The 19211-nt window shown below is 45.7% G+C and overlaps 1 protein-coding gene across 2 annotated transcripts in view; it reads left to right on the top strand.

Annotated features, from left to right (window-relative positions):
• LOC139533579 (thyrotropin-releasing hormone-degrading ectoenzyme-like) overlaps positions 1-19211 on the top strand; it is a 554487-nt gene that overhangs the window by 395878 nt on the left and 139398 nt on the right. For both annotated transcript variants that reach the window (XM_071331728.1, XM_071331726.1), the window contains 3 exons: positions 8959-9106; positions 13713-13810; positions 14964-15071. In XM_071331728.1, coding sequence (XP_071187829.1) covers positions 8959-9106; positions 13713-13810; positions 14964-15071 — 354 coding nt within the window. The remainder of the gene's footprint in view (positions 1-8958; positions 9107-13712; positions 13811-14963; positions 15072-19211) is intronic.

Genomic DNA, 19211 nt, shown 5'->3' with positions numbered 1-19211 from the left:
GGTGAGGAAGGCATTTTTAAAAAATGACCAGGCATCCTCTACTGACGGGATGAGATCGATATCCTTCCAGGATACCCCGGCCAGGTCGATTAGAAAGGCCTGCTCGCTGAAGTGTTTCAGGGAGCGTTTGACAGTGATGAGTGGAGGTCGTTTGACCGCTGACCCATTACGGATACAGGCAATGAGGCAGTGATCGCTGAGATCTTGGTTGAAAACAGCAGAGGTGTATTTGGAGGGCAAGTTTGTTAGGATGATATCTATGAGGGTACCCGAGTTTACGGAATTGGGGTGGTACCTGGTAGGTTCATTGATAATTTGTGTGAGATTGAGGGCATCAAGCTTAGATTGTAGGGTGGCTGGGGTTTTGAGCATGTTCAAATTTAGGTCGCCTAGCAGCACGAACTCTGAAGATAGATGGGGGGCAATCAGTTCACATATAGTGTCCAGAGCACAGCTGGGGGCAGAGGGTGGTCTATAGCAGGCGGCAACGGTGAGAGACTTGTTTTTAGAGAGGTGGATTTTTAAAAGTAGAAGTTCAAATTGTTTGGGAACAGACCTGGATAGTAAGACAGAACTCTGCAGGCAGTCTTTGCAGTAGATTGCAACACCGCCCCCTTTGGCCATTCTATCTTGTCTGAAAATCTTGTAATTGGGGATGAAAATATCTGAGTTTTTGGTGGTCTTTCTAAGCCAGGATTCAGACACGGCTAAAACATCCGGGTTGGCAGAGTGTGCTAAAGCAGTGAACAAAACAAACTTAGGGAGGAGGCTTCTAATGTTAACATGCATGAAGCCAAGGCTATTACGGTTACAGAAGTCATCAAAAGAGAGCGCCTGGGGAATAGGAGTGGAGCCAGGTACTGCAGGGCCTGGATTCACCTCTACATCACCAGAGGAACAGAGGAGGAGTAGGATAAGGGTACGGCTAAAAGCTATGAGAATTGGTCGCCTAGAGCTACTGGAGCAGAGAGTAAGAGGAGGTTTCTGGGGGCGATAAAATAGTTTAAAGGAATAATGTACAGACAAAGGTATGGTAGGATGTGAATACAGTGGAGGTAGACCTAGGTATTGAGTGATGATGAGAGAGATATTGTCTCTAGAAACATCATTGAAACCAGGTGATGTCATCGCATATGTGGGTGGTGGAACTGAGAGGTTGGATATGGTATAGTGAACAGGGCTAGAATCTCTACAGTGAAATAAGCCAATAAACATTAACCAGAACAGCAATGGACAAGGCATATTTACATTAAGGAGAGGCATGCTTAATCGGGTGATCAATAAGGGTCCAGTGAGTAGAGATTGGTTGGGGTCGTGGCGATCCAGACAGCTGGCCGGGTATGTGGCTGTCGGTAGCAGCATGGGATGGAGGTCTGTTTGTAGATACCTCGTGCGTTTCCGTCGGTAAGTTAGTGGGGTTCCGTGTAGTGGGGTTCCGTGTGGAAGAGGGGATCAATCCAAATTGGCAGAATAGATATAGTGACCCAAGGAGAAAAAAAATAAAAATAAAAATAAAAATAAAAATAAATAATAGTTGTCCGGTATGCTTATTCAGGTAGCAGCCGATAAGACAGCTAACGATTAGCGGGCCTCAGGTGAGCGTTCAGGTAACGTCGGGACGGAGGTGCCAGTTGGATAAATCCCTCGGGCAGATAACGTCGGCAGTCAGACGTGAAGGCCCGGTGGGGTTCCGTATCTGCAGCAGCAACAAAAGAAACGTGTCCGGATGGTGATGGAACTCCTCAGCTGGCTAGCTCCAGGATGATTTGAGTTTGCTCCGGGGTCGACGTAAGCCAATCGTCACACGGTTTGCAGCTAGCTAGCTGCGAAGTCAAGGTGCAAGTGACCAGAGCCTGCGGCTGGAATCCGGGGAAACTGAGAGAGAAGAAAAGTCCCGGAATGCTCCGGTCCGAGTCGCGTTGCACAAAAGTGCTGGTAGATTATCGAGCTAAAGGAATAGCTGATGACCACAACACGAGGGCAGCTGAAAACCAACGCTAGCCAGCAAACCGGCTAATTTCGGGGCAGCTACAGATTAGCTTCTGGCTAGCTATCGGAGTAGCTACTGGTTAGCTTTCAGGCTAGCTTCTGAATTAGCCCCTGGCTGGCTTCCACGATGGATTTTCAGTTTGAGGTAAATATTACTTTTTAGTAATTGGTGAAGCGGGTTGCAGGAAAGCTTTTGCAGGAAAGCTTTTGTAGTTGAGTTCTTGGATGATAAAATAAATAAAAGATAAGTGAAGAGAGGTGTAAATATATATACAGGACACAAACAATACGGAACAGAAAAAGACGTCTGAACTGCTAAGCAACCTTGGGGAATGTTGAGGGTAGAGGGTGTTTAGATCCTAGCAGCTGTGTTATAATGTGACAGAGACAGTAGAGGGTGTTTAGATCCTAGCAGCTGTGTTATAACGTGACAGAGACAGTAGAAGGTGTTTAGATCCTAGCAGCTGTGTTATAATGTGACAGAGACAGTAGAGGGTGTTTAGATCCTAGCAGCTGTGTTATAATGTGACAGAGACAGTAGAGGGTGTTTAGATCCTAGCAGCTGTGTTATAATGTTTCAGAGACAGAGACAGTAGAAGGTGTTTAGATCCTAGCAGCTGTGTTATAATGTTTCAGAGACAGAGACAGTAGAGGGTGTTTAGATCCTAGCAGCTGTGTTATAATGTGCCAGAGACAGTAGAATGTGTTTAGAATCTTAGCAGCTGTGTTATAATGTGACAGAGACAGTAGAAGGTGTTTAGATCCTAGCAGCTGTGTTATAATGTTTAAGAGACAGTAGAAGGTGTTTAGATCCTAGCAGCTGTGTTATAATGTGCCAGAGACAGTAAAAAGTGTTTAGATCCTAGCAGCTGTGTTATAATGTGTCAGAGACAGTAGAAGGTGTTTAGATCCTAGCAGCTGTGTTATAATGTTTCAGAGTCAGAGACAGTAGAAGGTGTTTAGATCCTAGCAGCTGTGTTATAATGTTTCAGAGACAGTAGAAGGTGTTTAGATCCTAGCAGCTGTGTTATAATGTTTCAGAGACAGTAGAAGGTGTTTAGCTCCTAGCAGCTGTGTTATAATGTGACAGAGACAGTAGAATGTGTTTAGAATCTTAGCAGCTGTGTTATAATGTGACAGAGACAGTAGAAGGTGTTTAGATCCTAGCAGCTGTGTTATAATGTTTCAGAGACAGTAGAAGGTGTTTAGATCCTAGCAGCTGTGTTATAATGTTTCAGAGACAGAGACAGTAGAAGGTGTTTAGATCCTAGCAGCTGTGTTATAACGTGACAGAGACAGTAGAAGGTGTTTAGATCCTAGCAGCTGTGTTATAATGTTTCAGAGACAGAGACAGTAGAAGGTGTTTAGATCCTAGCAGCTGTGTTATAATGTTTCAGAGACAGTAGAGGGTGTTTAGATCCTAGCAGCTGTGTTATAATGTGACAGAGACAGTATAAGGTGTTTTTATCCTAGCAGCTGTGTTATAATGTTTCAGAGACAGTAGAAGGTGTTTAGATCCTAGCAGCTGTGTTATAATGTTTCAGAGACAGAGACAGTAGAGGGTGTTTAGATCCTAGCAGCTGTGTTATAATGTGACAGAGACAGTAGAAGGTGTTTAGATCCTAGCAGCTGTGTTATAATGTTTCAGAGACAGTAGAAGGTGTTTAGATTCTAGCAGCTGTGTTATAAAATTTCAGAGACAGTAGAGGGTGTTTAGATCCTAGCAGCTGTGTTATAATGTGACAGAGACAGTAGAAGGTGTTTAGATCCTAGCAGCTGTGTTATAATGTTTCAGAGACAGTAGAAGGTGTTTAGATCCTAGCAGCTGTGTTATAATGTTTCAGAGACAGAGACAGTAGAGGGTGTTTAGATCCTAGCAGCTGTGTTATAATGTTTCACAGACAGAGACAGTAGAAGGTGTTTAGATCCTAGCAGCTGTGTTATAATGTGACAGAGACAGTAGAGGGTGTTTAGATCCTAGCAGCTGTGTTATAATGTTTCAGAGACAGAGACAGTAGAAGGTGTTTAGATCCTAGCAGCTGTGTTATAATGTTTCAGAGACAGTAGAAGGTGTTTAGATCCTAGCAGCTGTGTTATAATGTTTCAGAGACAGTAGAAGGTGTTTAGATCCTAGCAGCTGTGTTATAATGTGACAGAGACAGTAGAGGGTGTTTAGATCCTAGCAGCTGTGTTATAATGTGACAGAGACAGTAGAAGGTGTTTAGATCCTAGCAGCTGTGTTATAATGTGACAGAGACAGTAGAGGGTGTTTAGATCCTAGCAGCTGTGTTATAATGTGACAGAGACAGTAGAGGGTGTTTAGATCCTAGCAGCTGTGTTATAATGTTTCAGAGACAGAGACAGTAGAAGGTGTTTAGATCCTAGCAGCTGTGTTATAATGTTTCAGAGACAGAGACAGTAGAGGGTGTTTGGATCCTAGCAGCTGTGTTATAATGTGACAGAGACAGTAGAAGGTGTTTAGATCCTAGCAGCTGTGTTATAATGTTTCAGAGACAGTAGAAGGTGTTTAGATCCTAGCAGCTGTGTTATAATGTTTCAGAGACAGAGACAGTAGAGGGTGTTTAGATCCTAGCAGCTGTGTTATAATGTGACAGAGACAGTAGAAGGTGTTTAGATCCTAGCAGCTGTGTTATAATGTTTCAGAGACAGTAGAAGGTGTTTAGATCCTAGCAGCTGTGTTATAATGTGCCAGAGACAGTAGAATGTGTTTAGAATCTTAGCAGCTGTGTTATAATGTGACAGAGACAGTAGAAGGTGTTTAGATCCTAGCAGCTGTGTTATAATGTTTCAGAGACAGAGACAGTAGAAGGTGTTTAGATCCTAGCAGCTGTGTTATAATGTTTCAGAGTCAGAGACAGTAGAGGGTGTTTAGATCCTAGCCGCTGTGTTATAATGTTTCAGATACAGAGACAGTAGAAGGTGTTTAGATCCTAGCAGCTGTGTTATAATGCTTCAGAGACAGTAGAAGGTGTTTAGATCCTAGCAGCTGTGTTATAATGTTTCAGAGACAGAGACAGTAGAAGGTGTTTAGATCCTTGCAGCTGTGTTATAATCTGCCAGAGACAGAGACAGTAGAAGGTGTTTAGATCCTAGCAGCTGTGTTATAATGTGACAGAGACAGTAGAAGGTGTTTAGATCCTAGCAGCTGTGTTATAATGTGACAGAGACAGTAGTAGGTGTTTAGATCCTAGCAGCTGTGTTATAATGTTTCAGAGACAGTAGAAGGTGTTTAGATCCTAGCAGCTGTGTTATAATGTTTCAGAGACAGTAGAAGGTGTTTAGATCCTAGCAGCTGTGTTATAATGTTTCAGAGACAGTAGAAGGTGTTTAGATCCTAGCAGCTGTGTTATAATGTTTCAGAGACAGTAGAAGGTGTTTAGATCCTAGCAGCTGTGTTATAATGTTTCAGAGACAGTAGAAGGTGTTTAGATCCTAGCAGCTGTGTTTTAATGTGACAGAGACAGAGACAGTAGAAGGTGTTTAGATCCTAGCAGCTGTGTTATAATGTTTCAGAGACAGTAGAGGGTGTTTAGATCCTAGCAGCTGTGTTATAATGTGACAGAGACAGTATAAGGTGTTTTTATCCTAGCAGCTGTGTTATAATGTTTCAGAGACAGTAGAAGGTGTTTAGATCCTAGCAGCTGTGTTATAATGTTTCAGAGACAGTAGAAGGTGTTTAGATCCTAGCAGCTGTGTTATAATGTTTCAGAGACAGAGACAGTAGAATGTGTTTAGAATCTTAGCAGCTGTGTTATAATGTGACAGAGACAGTATAAGGTGTTTTTATCCTAGCAGCTGTGTTATAATGTTTCAGAGACAGTAGAAGGTGTTTAGATCCTAGCAGCTGTGTTATAATGTTTCAGAGACAGTAGAAGGTGTTTAGCTCCTAGCAGCTGTGTTATAATGTGACAGAGACAGTAGAATGTGTTTAGAATCTTAGCAGCTGTGTTATAATGTGACAGAGACAGTAGAAGGTGTTTAGATCCTAGCAGCTGTGTTATAATGTTTCAGAGACAGTAGAAGGTGTTTAGATCCTAGCAGCTGTGTTATAATGTTTCAGAGACAGAGACAGTAGAAGGTGTTTAGATCCTAGCAGCTGTGTTATAATGTGACAGAGACAGTAGAAGGTGTTTAGATCCTAGCAGCTGTGTTATAATGTTTCAGAGACAGTAGAGGGTGTTTAGATCCTAGCAGCTGTGTTATAATGTTTCAGAGACAGTAGAGGGTGTTTAGATCCTAGCAGCTGTGTTATAATGTGACAGAGACAGTAGAGGGTGTTTAGATCCTAGCAGCTGTGTTATAATGTTTCAGAGACAGTAGAGGGTGTTTAGATCCTAGCAGCTGTGTTATAATGTTTCAGAGACAGTAGAGGGTGTTTAGATCCTAGCAGCTGTGTTATAATGTTTCAGAGACAGTAGAGGGTGTTTAGATCCTAGCAGCTGTGTTATAATGTGACAGAGACAGTAGAAGGTGTTTAGATCCTAGCAGCTGTGTTATAATGTGACAGAGACAGTAGAAGGTGTTTAGATCCTAGCAGCTGTGTTATAATGTTTCAGAGACAGTAGAGGGTGTTTAGATCCTAGCAGCTGTGTTATAATGTTTCAGAGACAGTAGAGGGTGTTTAGATCCTAGCAGCTGTGTTATAATGTTTCAGAGACAGTAGAAGGTGTTTAGATCCTAGCAGCTGTCTTATAATGTTTCAGAGACAGTCGAGGGTGTTTAGATCCTAGCAGCTGTGTTATAATGTTTCAGAGACAGTAGAGGGTGTTTAGATCCTAGCAGCTGTGTTATAATGTTTCAGAGACAGTAGAGGGTGTTTAGATCCTAGCAGCTGTGTTATAATGTGACAGAGACAGTAGAGGGTGTTTAGATCCTAGCAGCTGTGTTATAATGTTTCAGAGACAGAGACAGTAGAGGGTGTTTAGATCCTAGCAGCTGTGTTATAATGTTTCAGAGACAGTAGAGGGTGTTTAGATCCTAGCAGCTGTGTTATAATGTTTCAGAGACAGTAGAGGGTGTTTAGATCCTAGCAGCTGTGTTATAATGTTTCAGAGACAGTAGAGGGTGTTTAGATCCTAGCAGCTGTGTTATAATGTTTCAGAGACAGTAGAGGGTGTTTAGATCCTAGCAGCTGTGTTATAATGTTTCAGAGACAGTAGAGGGTGTTTAGATCCTAGCAGCTGTGTTATAATGTGACAGAGACAGTAGAGGGTGTTTAGATCCAGCCCTGTTGCTGAACTGTTACAGCTCCTCTGCCTTCGTTTCAAAGGCCTGTGATGCATAGAGAATCCCGATGCGGTTCCTAGCAAAACCTACATCTGGCTCTGTTTTATGGACCCCTCAGCATGTGACGCTAGCTGAGACAGAAAGCAGGTGTTGTACGAGGAATACAATCAGCTCGACAACATCATGCATGACTAAAAAACACACTTGAAACACATTCGCCTTGTTTACTAAGATAATGTGATGATCTATATTAATGCAGCAGGCAGTGCTGTGGGAGTCAAGCTGTGAGAACACAGGAAGCATCCCAAATGATACCCTAATCCCTATGTAGTGCACTACTTTTTTTTTTTTACCAGGACCCAAGTCAAAAGAAGTGCACTATGTTGGTAATAAGAGTGCCATTTGGGATGCTAAGTAGCTGAGAATGGGATGTAGTTCTGTTTGTTGTCTTGACTCCTCCTTGGTGGTTTGGTATTAACTTAAATGTCTAGAATTAAGAAGGATAAACCTGCACATGTTATACAGGGCCGGCTCTAGCCTTTTGGGGGGCCCCAAGTGGGATTTGGTTGGAGGGGGCCCCCCAAGCACACGCCTTCTCAGTGGATTGGTGTTAACCTACATATAGAATTAAAGTGGCAATATGTAACTTTTTGGGCGAGCCGACCAAATTCACACAGAAATGTGAATTACAGATCTGTCATTTTCATTGCAAGCTAGTCTAACGCTTCAAACACACCGACAGCGTCGTGACGCTAAATAGTACGCAGCTTCATCTGGATATGTACGAAACCCACATCACGGCATAACATTTTAGTGGTCACCCTTTTGATGGTTGAGAGAAACATTTAAGTTTTAAAGTTTCTGCAATTCTACTCATTTTGCCATGGGGCGGATTAAACGTTCTGTAGTTTTAAAGCTAATTCCAGCAATTCTACGTTTTTTGTAATGAATTATGCCATGTTAATAGGATATCTTAGTGAGAATGACTAACAAAAAAATCTATGGGGGCCTCCTAGAGTGCCCGGGTTGGTTTAAGGCCATGATTACTACAAGTAAGGTAGCTGGCTAGACTAACTACCGATCTAAACATTGTTAGCTGACATGTTAATTGATTGACTGTCATAACAAGACAGATACTGCTGATGCAACACATTTAAATATAGCATCTGGTGTATTTTATTATCTTTGTTGTTTACAGTATGTCTGGATCCGTCCCTGACGGTATAAAGTATTTCTCTCATGCTTTGGACCCACAGCACGTCTGTCCGTCAGTGAGACGTGCGGGTGGACGGGTGCATGAATAAAGTACAACACCATGTGTCAGCCAGTCTTTTGGGCCCTGCACCCTGTGGAGAAATGGAGAATGTGCATATCAGCATTTCACAGACACACTCTTCAAATCAGCTCGATGAGGATGCCCTTCTCTGACGATGTACACCTCTCTCTCTCTCCCCTCCCTTCCCCTCCACAGAACCTTCCCTGCAGTGTTAGAGGATGTTACCTATCTCTTTCTCCGCAGGGTGGACTACCTGCCCCATAACTCTCTAGTCTTACATATTTTATATGGTATATGCACCTCTTCCATGTATCTATCCGCAGGGTGGGCTTCCCTGATGTTGTGTCGTGCATAAGAACAGCCCTTAGCCATGGTATATTGGCCATATACCACACCCCCCCGGGCCGTATTGCTTAGTTAACATACTCTCTCCCCTCTCCTGCCAGGGCTGGCTACCTGCCCCAGAACGTGCCCCTTCAGATCATCTGCTACCTACCCCAGGAGAGAGAGTTCCTCCCCTGGCACGCCGCCAGCCGCTCCCTCTACCAGCTGGACAAGCTGCTGGACCGCACAGAGGACTACAGCCTCTTCAGTGTAGGTTATAACCTCTGATCTCTAACCCTGATCCTAATCAAGCTGCTGGAACGCACAGAGGACTACAGCCTCTTCAGTGTAGGTTATAACCTCTGACCTCTGACCCTGACCCTAATCAAGCTGCTGGACCGCACAGAGGACTACAGCCTCTTCAGTGTAGGTTATGACCTCTGACCTCTGACCCTGATCCTAATCAAGCTGCTGGAACGCACAGAGGACTACAGCCTCTTCAGTGTAGGTTATAACCTCTGACCTCTGACCTCTGACCCTGATCCTAATCAAGCTGCTGGACCGCACAGAGGACTACAGCCTCTTCAGTGTAGGTTATAACCTCTGACCTCTGACCTCTAACCCTGACCCTAATCAAGCTGCTGGAACGCAGAGAAGGACTACAGCCTCTTCAGTGTAGGTTATAACCTCTGACCTCTGACCCTGATCCTAATCAAGCTGCTGGAACGCACAGAGGACTACAGCCTCTTCAGTGTAGGTTATAAACTCTGACCTCTGACCCTGACCTCTAACCCTGATCCTAACCAAGCTGATAGACTGCATATAGGACTACAGCCTCTTCAGTGTTGGTTATAACCTCTGACCTCTAACCCTGACCCACTCAGATCACCCACTGAGCCCCAGCACTATACACCCTATGTACTAATACACCCACTGAGCCCAGCACTATACACCCTATGTACTAATACACCCACTGAGCCCAGCACTATACACCCTATGTACTAATACACCCACTGAGCCCCAACACTATACACCCTATGTACTAATACACCCACTGAGCCCCAGCACTATACACCCTATGTACTAATACACCCACTGAGTCCAGCACTATACACCCTATGTACTAATACACCCACTGAGCCCCAGCACTATACACCCTATGTACTAATACACCCACTGAGCCCAGCACTATACACCCTATGTACTAATACACCCACTGAGCCCAGCACTATACACCCTATGTACTAATACACCCACTGAGCCCCAACACTATACACCCTATGTACTAATACACCCACTGAGCCCCAGCACTATACACCCTATGTACTAATACACCCACTGAGTCCAGCACTATACACCCTATGTACTAATACACCCACTGAGCCCCAGCACTATACACCCTATGTACTAATACACCCACTGAGCCCCAGCACTATACACCCTATGTACTAATACACCCACTGAGCCCCAGCACTATACACCCTATGTACTAATACACCCACTGAGTCCAGCACTATACACCCTATGTACTAATACACCCACTGAGCCCCAGCACTATACACCCTATGTACTAATACACCCACTGAGCCCCAGCACTATACACCCTATGTACTAATACACCCACTGAGCCCAGCACTATACACCCTATGTACTAATACACCCACTGAGCCCAGCACTATACACCCTATGTACTAATACACCCACTGAGCCCAGCACTATACACCCTATGTACTAATATACCCACTGAGCCCAGCACTATACACCCTATGTACTAATATACCCACTGAGCCCCAGCACTATAAACCCTATGTACTAATACACCCACTGAGCCCAGCACTATACACCCTATGTACTAATACACCCACTGAGCCCCAACACTATACACCCTATGTACTAATACACCCACTGAGCCCAGCACTATACACCCTATGTACTAATACACCCACTGAGCCCCAGCACTACACACCCTATGTACTAATACACCCACTGAGCCCCAGCACTATACACCCTATGTACTAATACACCCACTGAGCCCCAGCACTATACACCCTATGTACTAATACACCCACTGAGTCCAGCACTATACACCCTATGTACTAATACACCCACTGAGCCCCAGCACTATACACCCTATGTACTAATACACCCACTGAGTCCAGCACTATACACCCTATGTACTAATACACCCACTGAGCCCAGCACTATACACCCTATGTACTAATACACCCACTGAGCCCCAGCACTATACACCCTATGTACTAATACACCCACTGAGACCCAGCACTATACACCCTATGTACTAATACACCCACTGAGCCCCAACACTATACACCCTATGTACTAATATACCCACTGAGCCCCAACACTATACACCCTATGTACTAATACACCCACTGAGCCCCAGCACTATACACCCTATGTACTAATACACCCACTGAGCCCCAGCACTATACACCCTATGTACTAATACACCCACTGAGCCCAGCACTATACACCCTATGTACTAATACACCCACTGAGCCCCAGCACAGGTCTGAAGGTCTTGATGTATGGGTTTTAAATGACTTTTAAAATGGTTTGTTGCTCCTGTAGAAGTGAAACCATAATGATTTGTCTTATCTATCAAAGAATGTGAAGTCCAGTCCATTTGTCAGTCTGACAACTCACACAGTTCCACTAGGCTTTATCATCAGTGGGTCCTCTGTTCCACCAGTGGGTCCTATGTACCACTTTCCAGGGTGTCAGTGAGGGAGGGAGAGTGTCAGGGAGGGAGGGAGAGAGAGTGTCAGGGAGGGAGGGAGAGTGTCAGGGAGGGAGGGAGAGTGTCAGGGAGGGAGGGAGAGTGTCAGGGAGGGAGGGAGAGTGTCAGGAAGGGAGAGTGTCAGAAAGGGAGGGAGAGTGTCAGGGATGGGAGGGAGAGTGTCAGGAAGGGAGGGTGGGAGGGAAGGAGAGAGAGTGTCAGGGAGGGAGGGAGAGTGTCAGGAAGGGAGAGAGGGAGAGTGTCAGGGAGGGAGGGAGAGTGTCAGGGAGGGAGGGAGTGTGTCAGGGAGGGAGGGAGAGTGTCAGAGAGAGTGTCAGGGAGGGAGAGTGTCAGGGAGGGAGAGTGTCAGGGAGGGAGAGAGAGTGTCAGGGAGGGAGGGAGAGTGTCAGGGAGGGAGGGAGAGTGTCATGAAGGGAGAGAGAGTGTCAGGAAGGGAGGGAGAGTGTCCGGGAGGGAGGGAGAGTGTCAGGGAGGGAGGGAGAGTGTCAGGAAGGGAGAGAGAGTGTCAGGAAGGGAGGGAGTCAGGGAGGGAGAGTGTCAGAGAGACTGTCAGGGAGGGAGAGTGTCAGGAAGGGAGGGAGTGTGTCAGGGAGGGAGGTAGAGTGTCAGAGAGAGTGTCAGGGAGGGAGAGTGTCAGGAAGGGAGGGAGAGTGTCAGGGAGGGAGAGAGAGTATCAGGGAGAGTGTCAAGAAGGGAGAGTGTCAGGGAGGGAGAGTGTCAGGGAGGGAGAGTGTCAGGGAGAGTGTCAGGGGGGGAGAGTGTCAGGATGGGAGAGTGTCAGAGCTGTTGGTCACCCACTCCTCTGGGACCAGTGTTAATTTGTTTACAGTGTCTGTCCAAGCAAAAGAGAGAGAATAATGGAGGACAGAAACAGCTGCAGGAGATTATTTATGTCCTGGCGTTGTGGCCTTCTCTTGGCAGATCACCAAGGCCTCTGCTGGGTGTAGAGAGAGAGAGAGAGCCCAGCAGAGAGTCTGAGGAGGAGTGTTCAGTGTTCACCACTCAGCTGTGTGGCGTTAACCCTCAGTGTTGGCAGTGAAAGGTTCTATACACCCTACGTCCCAAATGGCACCCTATTCCCTATATAGTGCATTACTTTCGACCAGAGCCCTATTCCCTATGTAGTGCATTACTTTCGACCAGAGCCCTATTCCCTATATAGTGCACTACTTTAGACCAGAGCCCAAGTGGGTGGTAGTGCACTACTTTCGACCAGAGCCCTATTCCCTATATAGTGCACTAATTTAGACTGTAAAGGGCACAGCCCCACTATAAAGGGCACAGCCCCAGAGAGGTGATTTACATGGAGAACAACAGGAACATGAAGGCTGTCACCTCCCACTAGGATGAGGAAGGAAGATAGTCCTCTTCAATTAGTAGGACAGCCGAGTGTGTGTGTGTGTGTGTGTGTGTGTGTGTGTGTGTGTGTGTGTGTGTGTGTGTGTGTGTGTGTGTGTGTGTGTGTGTGTGTGTGTGTGTGTGTGTGTGTGTGTGTGTGTGTGTGTGTGTGTGTGTGTGTGTGGCGTCTAGGCTGGGGCCCTAATGTTAATCATGATTTGGTTTCAGTGAGGGACCGTGAAGGAGAGGCGCTACACTAAGTTAGCCTTGGCATCACCTGCTGTGTGGTTTGGAGAGCCAACACAATCATAACATGTGTCCCAAAATGGCATCCCTATTCCCTTTATAGTGTCCTTCTGTTGGCCAGGGTCCAAAAGGCTCTGGTGGAAAGTAGTGCACTTTCTAGGGAATGGGGTGTAATCTGGGACACATTCAGAACCCTACACAGCTCCTAGCCATCTGACGGTCGTTCTACCCTCTTCCTGTTACATTCTAAGGTAGATTCAGTCCATTCTGACCTCGAGGCAGTTGTCCTTGACAACAAGAGTCAGCCTTTTTATTTTGAAATATCAAAACCTCTGAGAATTGCACTGCTTCGGCCACCAGGACCGGACCACTTCTTACTGTTTTTTTTCTGTGATTTTCAATTCCTCCGCCGCTTAAAATAGTTCCAAATATCTGTGTGTCGTTTGCCAACTACTGACCTGTTTATTTGCAGGTCTGACTAACAACATCTATCTACTGTTGGCTGGTTGCTTTCTACTTCCTCCCCAACAGGACTACGTGCTGAAGCAAGTGGCCTCAAAGTACCACAAGATGGGCTGGCCCTTGGCTCTCACAGAAGGCTCCGTCATACAGGCCTCCTACCAGACTGAGTAGGTGATGCATACAGTCACCTGTCACACAACAAGTGGCTGGGTTGGGATGTTGTCTTGACTCACAAGCACATCATTTAACTGTAGTCTCTCCTTCTGTATCTCCTTCCCTTCTCTCTCTCTCTCCCTCCTTCTGTATCTCCTTCCCTTCTCTCTCTCTCTCCCTCCTTCTGTATCTCCTTCCCTTCTCTCTCTCTCTCTCTCTCCCTGTATCTCCTTCCCTTCTCTCTCTCTCTCCCTCCTTCTGTATCTCCTTCCCTTCTCTCTCTCTCTCCCTCCTTCTGTATCTCCTTCCCTTCTCTCTCTCTCTCTCCCTCCTTCTGTATCTCCTTCCCTTCTCTCTCTCTCTCCCTCCTTCTGTATCTCCTTCCCTTCTCTCTCTCTCTCCCTCCTTCTGTATCTCCTTCCCTTCTCTCTCTCTCTCCCTCCTTCTGTATCTCCTTCCCTTCTCTCTCTCTCTCTCTCCTTCTGTATCTCCTTCCCTTCTCTCTCTCTCTCCCTACTTCTGTATCTCCTTCCCTTCTCTCTCTCTCTCTCTCCTTCTGTATCTCCTTCCCTTCTCTCTCTCTCTCCTTCTGTATCTCCTTCCCTTCTCTCTCTCTCTCTCTCCTTCTGTATCTCCTTCCCTTCCCTTCTCTCTCTCTCTCTCCTTCTGTATCTCCTTCCCTTCTCTCTCTCTCCCTCCTTCTGTATCTCCTTCCCTTCTCTCTCTCTCCCTCCTTCTGTATCTCCTTCTCTCTCTCTCCCTACTTCTGTCCATCATTCTCTCTCTCTCTCCCTCCTTCTGTCCCTCCTTCTCTCTCTCTCTCCCTCCTTCTGTCCATCATTCCCTTCTCTCTCTCTCCCTCCTTCTGTCCACCCTTCCCTTCTCTCTCTCCCTCCTTCTGTCCATCATTCCCTTCTCTCTCTCTCCCTCCTTCTGTCCACCCTTCCCTTCTCTCTCTCTATCTGCTTCTGTCTCTCCTTCCCTATTCATTTTCCCTCCCTTTCTCTCCCCCATCTCTCCCTCTCTCATTCCCTCCCTCCCTCCCACTCTTTTGTTTCTGTACCTCTCACCACCTGACCCTCTTCCACCTCTCTCCCTCTCTTCCACCTCTCTCCCCCCCTCTCTCTCCACTCACTCCCTCCCTCCCTCCCTCCGTCTCATGGACAGAGAGCTGCAGAGAGAGGTGATCATGCTGGCATGTAGTTTCGGGAACAAGCACTGTCACCGCCAAGCCGTGTCACTCATCTCTGATTGGATCTCCAGCAACAAGAACAGGTACAGTATACAGCATCCTAAATGGCACCCCGGTGGTTCTGGCTTATCACCCCCCCCCCCCCCCCCTGGGTTGAGCTAACGTAGGCTAATGTGATTAGCATGAGGTTGTAAGTAACAAAACACAAAAATCTCAGGACATAGACATACCTGAAATGGGCAAAAAGCTTAAATTCTTGTTAATCTAACGGCGCTGTCCAGTTTACAGTAGCTATTACAGTGAAAGACTACCATGCTATTGTTTGAGGAGAGTGCACAGTTATGACCTTGAAAATGTATTAATAAACCAATCGGCACATTTGGGCATTCTTGATACAACATTTTGAACAGATATGCAATGGTTCATTGGATCAGTCTAAAACGTTGCACATACACAATCTAAATTGTACCTGGGCTGGAATAATACATTATGGTCTAATGTGTAATACATTATGATCTAATGTGTTATATTCTCCTACATTAATTTCACATTTCCACAAACTTCAAAGTGTTTCCTTTCAAATGGTACCAAGAAAATGCATACCCTTGCTTCAGGTCCTGAGCTACAGTCAGTTAGATTTGGGTATGTCATTTTAAAAAAAAAGGTGAGATCCTTATTAAATCAGTGCACTACTGTATAGGGAGTAGGGTCCTCTTTCAGATTGGTCCGTAGAGACAGAGAGCGGGTGTCGTGCTGGGCCCACAGTGGACCACGTGTTGGACTCACATATACTGTACATAGTAGGAGGACAGATTCACTTGGAAGACGCTGGTCTGAGAGCTCCTTATCATTGAGGGAGATTTCCACCCACTGGGTGGACCACAAGGGAACAGAATGTAGAGTTTAAAGGTCATTTTCATTAAAAGGGGTGATCTTCTTGTCAGAGAGAAGCCACTAAAATTCACTGGATGAGATATTGGAAGTTTACATGTATTGTCCTGCCTTATTTCCAACAAGACACCTCTCCTCTTTAGGTATCACCAATCAGCTCTCCTCTCTCCTCTTCACATGTCACCAATCAGCTCTCCTCTCTCCTCTTTAGGTATCACCAATCAGCTCTCCTCTCTCCTCTTCACATATCACCAATCATCTCTCCTCTCTCCTCTTCACATATCACCAATCAGCTCTCCTCTCTCCTCTTCACATATCACCAATCAGCTCTCCTCTCTCCTCTTCACATATCACCAATCAGCTCTCCTCTCTCCTCTTCACATATCACCAATCAGCTCTCCTCTCTCCTCTTCACATATCACCAATCATCTCTCCTCTCTCCTCTTCACATATCACCAATCAGCTCTCCTCTCTCCTTCACATATCACCAATCAGCTCTCCTCTCTCCTCTTCACATATCACCAATCATCTCTCCTCTCTCCTCTTCACATATCACCAATCAGCTCTCCTCTCTCCTCTTCACATATCACCAATCAGCTCTCCTCTCTCCTCTTCACATATCACCAATCAGCTCTCCTCTCTCCTCTTCACATATCACCAATCAGCTCTCCTCTCTCCTCTTCACATATCACCAATCATCTCTTCTCTCTCCTCTTCACATATCACCAATCAGCTCTCCTCTCTCCACTTCACATATCACCAATAGGCTCTCTTCTCTTCATCTGAAAGAAGCTTATAATCACACTCCGTTTTATAGCTCTTTTTTAACAGAGCAAAATGTCCCATTGTTGAATCCCAGTGGGCCTGACATAGATGTGAGTTCTGATCAATACGGCACATTGGACAACCCTGCCAGTATCGATGTTTCAAACGTCAAGTGTCCATGGAAACAGAATCTGTCCCTTGTCTAATCCCTCCACCTGTTGCTCTCGGCAACACAAACAACAGAATCCACAACAATGGCCCCCCCACCTCTACACGGAGTCCACAACAATGGCCCCCCACCTCTACACCGACGTGTTGATAACACCACTCTCTTCTTCTCCGCTATGATACGTTGATCCCTCATTCTTCCCTACAAGCCCACTCTCCTTTCAGCAAGACTTCAGGGTCTGATTGGTTCTCTACGTCTTCCTTCAGGAACACTGTCTAATGATCCAGGGTCTGATTGGTTCTCTGCGTATTCCTCCAGGAACACTGTCTAATGATCCAGGGTCTGATTGGTTCTCTGCGTATTCCTTCAGGAACACTGTCTAATGATCCAGGGTCTGATTGGTTCTCTGCGTATTCCTTCAGGAACACTGTCTAATGATCCAGGGTCTGATTGGCTCTCTGCGTATTCCTTCAGGAACACTGTCTAATGATCCAGGGTCTGATTGGTTCTCTGTGTCTTCCTTCAGGAACACTGTCTAATGATCCAGGGTCTGATTGGTTCTCTGCGTATTCCTCCAGGAACACTGTCTAATGATCCAGGGTCTGATTGGTTCTCTGCGTATTCCTCCAGGAACACTGTCTAATGATCCAGGGTCTGATTGGTTCTCTGCGTCTTCCTTCAGGAACACTGTCTAATGATCCAGGGTCTGATTGGTTCTCTGTGTCTTCCTTCAGGAACACTGTCTAATGATCCAGGGTCTGATTGGTTCTCTGTGTATTCCTTCAGGAACACTGTCTAATGATCCAGGGTCTGATTGGTTCTCTGTGTCTTCCTTCAGGAACACTGTCTAATGATCCAGGGTCTGATTGGTTCTCTGTGTCTTCCTTCAGGAACACTGTCTAATGATCCAGGGTCTGATTGGTTCTCTGCGTATTCCTCCAGGAACACTGTCTAATGATCCAGGGTCTGATTGGTTCTCTGCGTATTCCTTCAGGAACACTGTCTAATGATCCAGGGTCTGATTGGTTCTCTGTGTATTCCTTCAGGAACACTGTCTAATGATCCAGGGTCTGATTGGTTCTCTGCGTCTTCCTTCAGGAACACTGTCTAATGATCCAGGGTCTGATTGGTTCTCTGCGTATTCCTTCAGGAACACTGTCTAATGATCCAGGGTCTGATTGGTTCTCTGCGTATTCCTTCAGGAACACTGTCTAATGATCCAGGGTCTGATTGGCTCTCTGCGTATTCCTTCAGGAACACTGTCTAATGATCCAGGGTCTGATTGGTTCTCTGCGTCTTCCTTCAGGAACACTGTCTAATGATCCAGGGTCTGATTGGTTCTCTGCGTATTCCTTCAGGAACACTGTCGCTCTGGATAAGAGGGTCTGCTAAATGACGAACAATACAAACCAGTATGGAGTATACAGTAAAAACACATCCTGTTTACTTTATGGTACCAATATATTGCCAAGCCTGTCTCAGTATCTCTGAGAATTGGTCTGTGTTGACTTCTAACATTTTGTATTGATTTTACTTAACCTTTATTTAACGAGGCAGTTAAGAACAAATTCTTACTTTACAATGACCACCTACCCAGGTTAAACCCAAACCCGGAAGACGCTGGGTCAATTGTGCGCTGTCCTATGGGACTCCAAATCACGGCCGGTTGTGATACAGCCTGAAATCGAACCAGGGTCTGTAATGATGCCTCTAGCACTGAGATGCAGTGCCTTAGTCCGCTGCGCCCCTCGGGAGCCCCAAAACACGGTGGTGAAAGGTTGGCCCCGTAGTCTCTGATACTGTATCTATCTATAGGCCCCGTAGTCTCTGATACTGTATCTATCTATAGGCCCCGTAGTCTCTGATACTTTATCTATCTATAGGCCCCGTAGTCTCTGATACTGTATCTATCTATAGGCCCCGTAGTCTCTGATACTGTATCTATCTATAGGCCCTGTAGTCTCTGATACTGTATCTATCTATAGGCCCCGTAGTCTCTGATACTGTATCTATCTATAGGCCCCGTAGACTCTGATACTGTATCTATCTATAGGCCCCGTAGTCTCTGATACTGTATCTATCTATAGGCCCGTAGACTCTGATACTGTATCTATCTATAGGCCCCGTAGTCTCTAATACTGTATCTATCTATAGGCCCCGTAGTCTCTGATACTTTATCTATCTATAGGCCCCGTAGTCGCTGATACTTTATCTATCTATAGGCCCCGTAGTCTCTGATACTTTATCTATCTATAGGCCCCGTAGTCTCTGATACTTTATCTATCTATAGGCCCCGTAGTCTCTGATACTGTATCTATCTATAGGCCCCGTAGTCTCTGATACTGTATCTATCTATAGGCCCCGTAGTCTCTGATACTGTATCTATCTATAGGCCCCG

Source organism: Salvelinus alpinus, chromosome 11, assembly GCF_045679555.1.
Source record: "Salvelinus alpinus chromosome 11, SLU_Salpinus.1, whole genome shotgun sequence".
In the NCBI taxonomy this organism is placed as follows: Eukaryota; Metazoa; Chordata; class Actinopteri; order Salmoniformes; family Salmonidae; genus Salvelinus; species Salvelinus alpinus.
The sequence above is the reverse complement of the archived record's forward strand: the minus strand, read 5'-3'. Positions and strand labels throughout refer to the sequence as shown.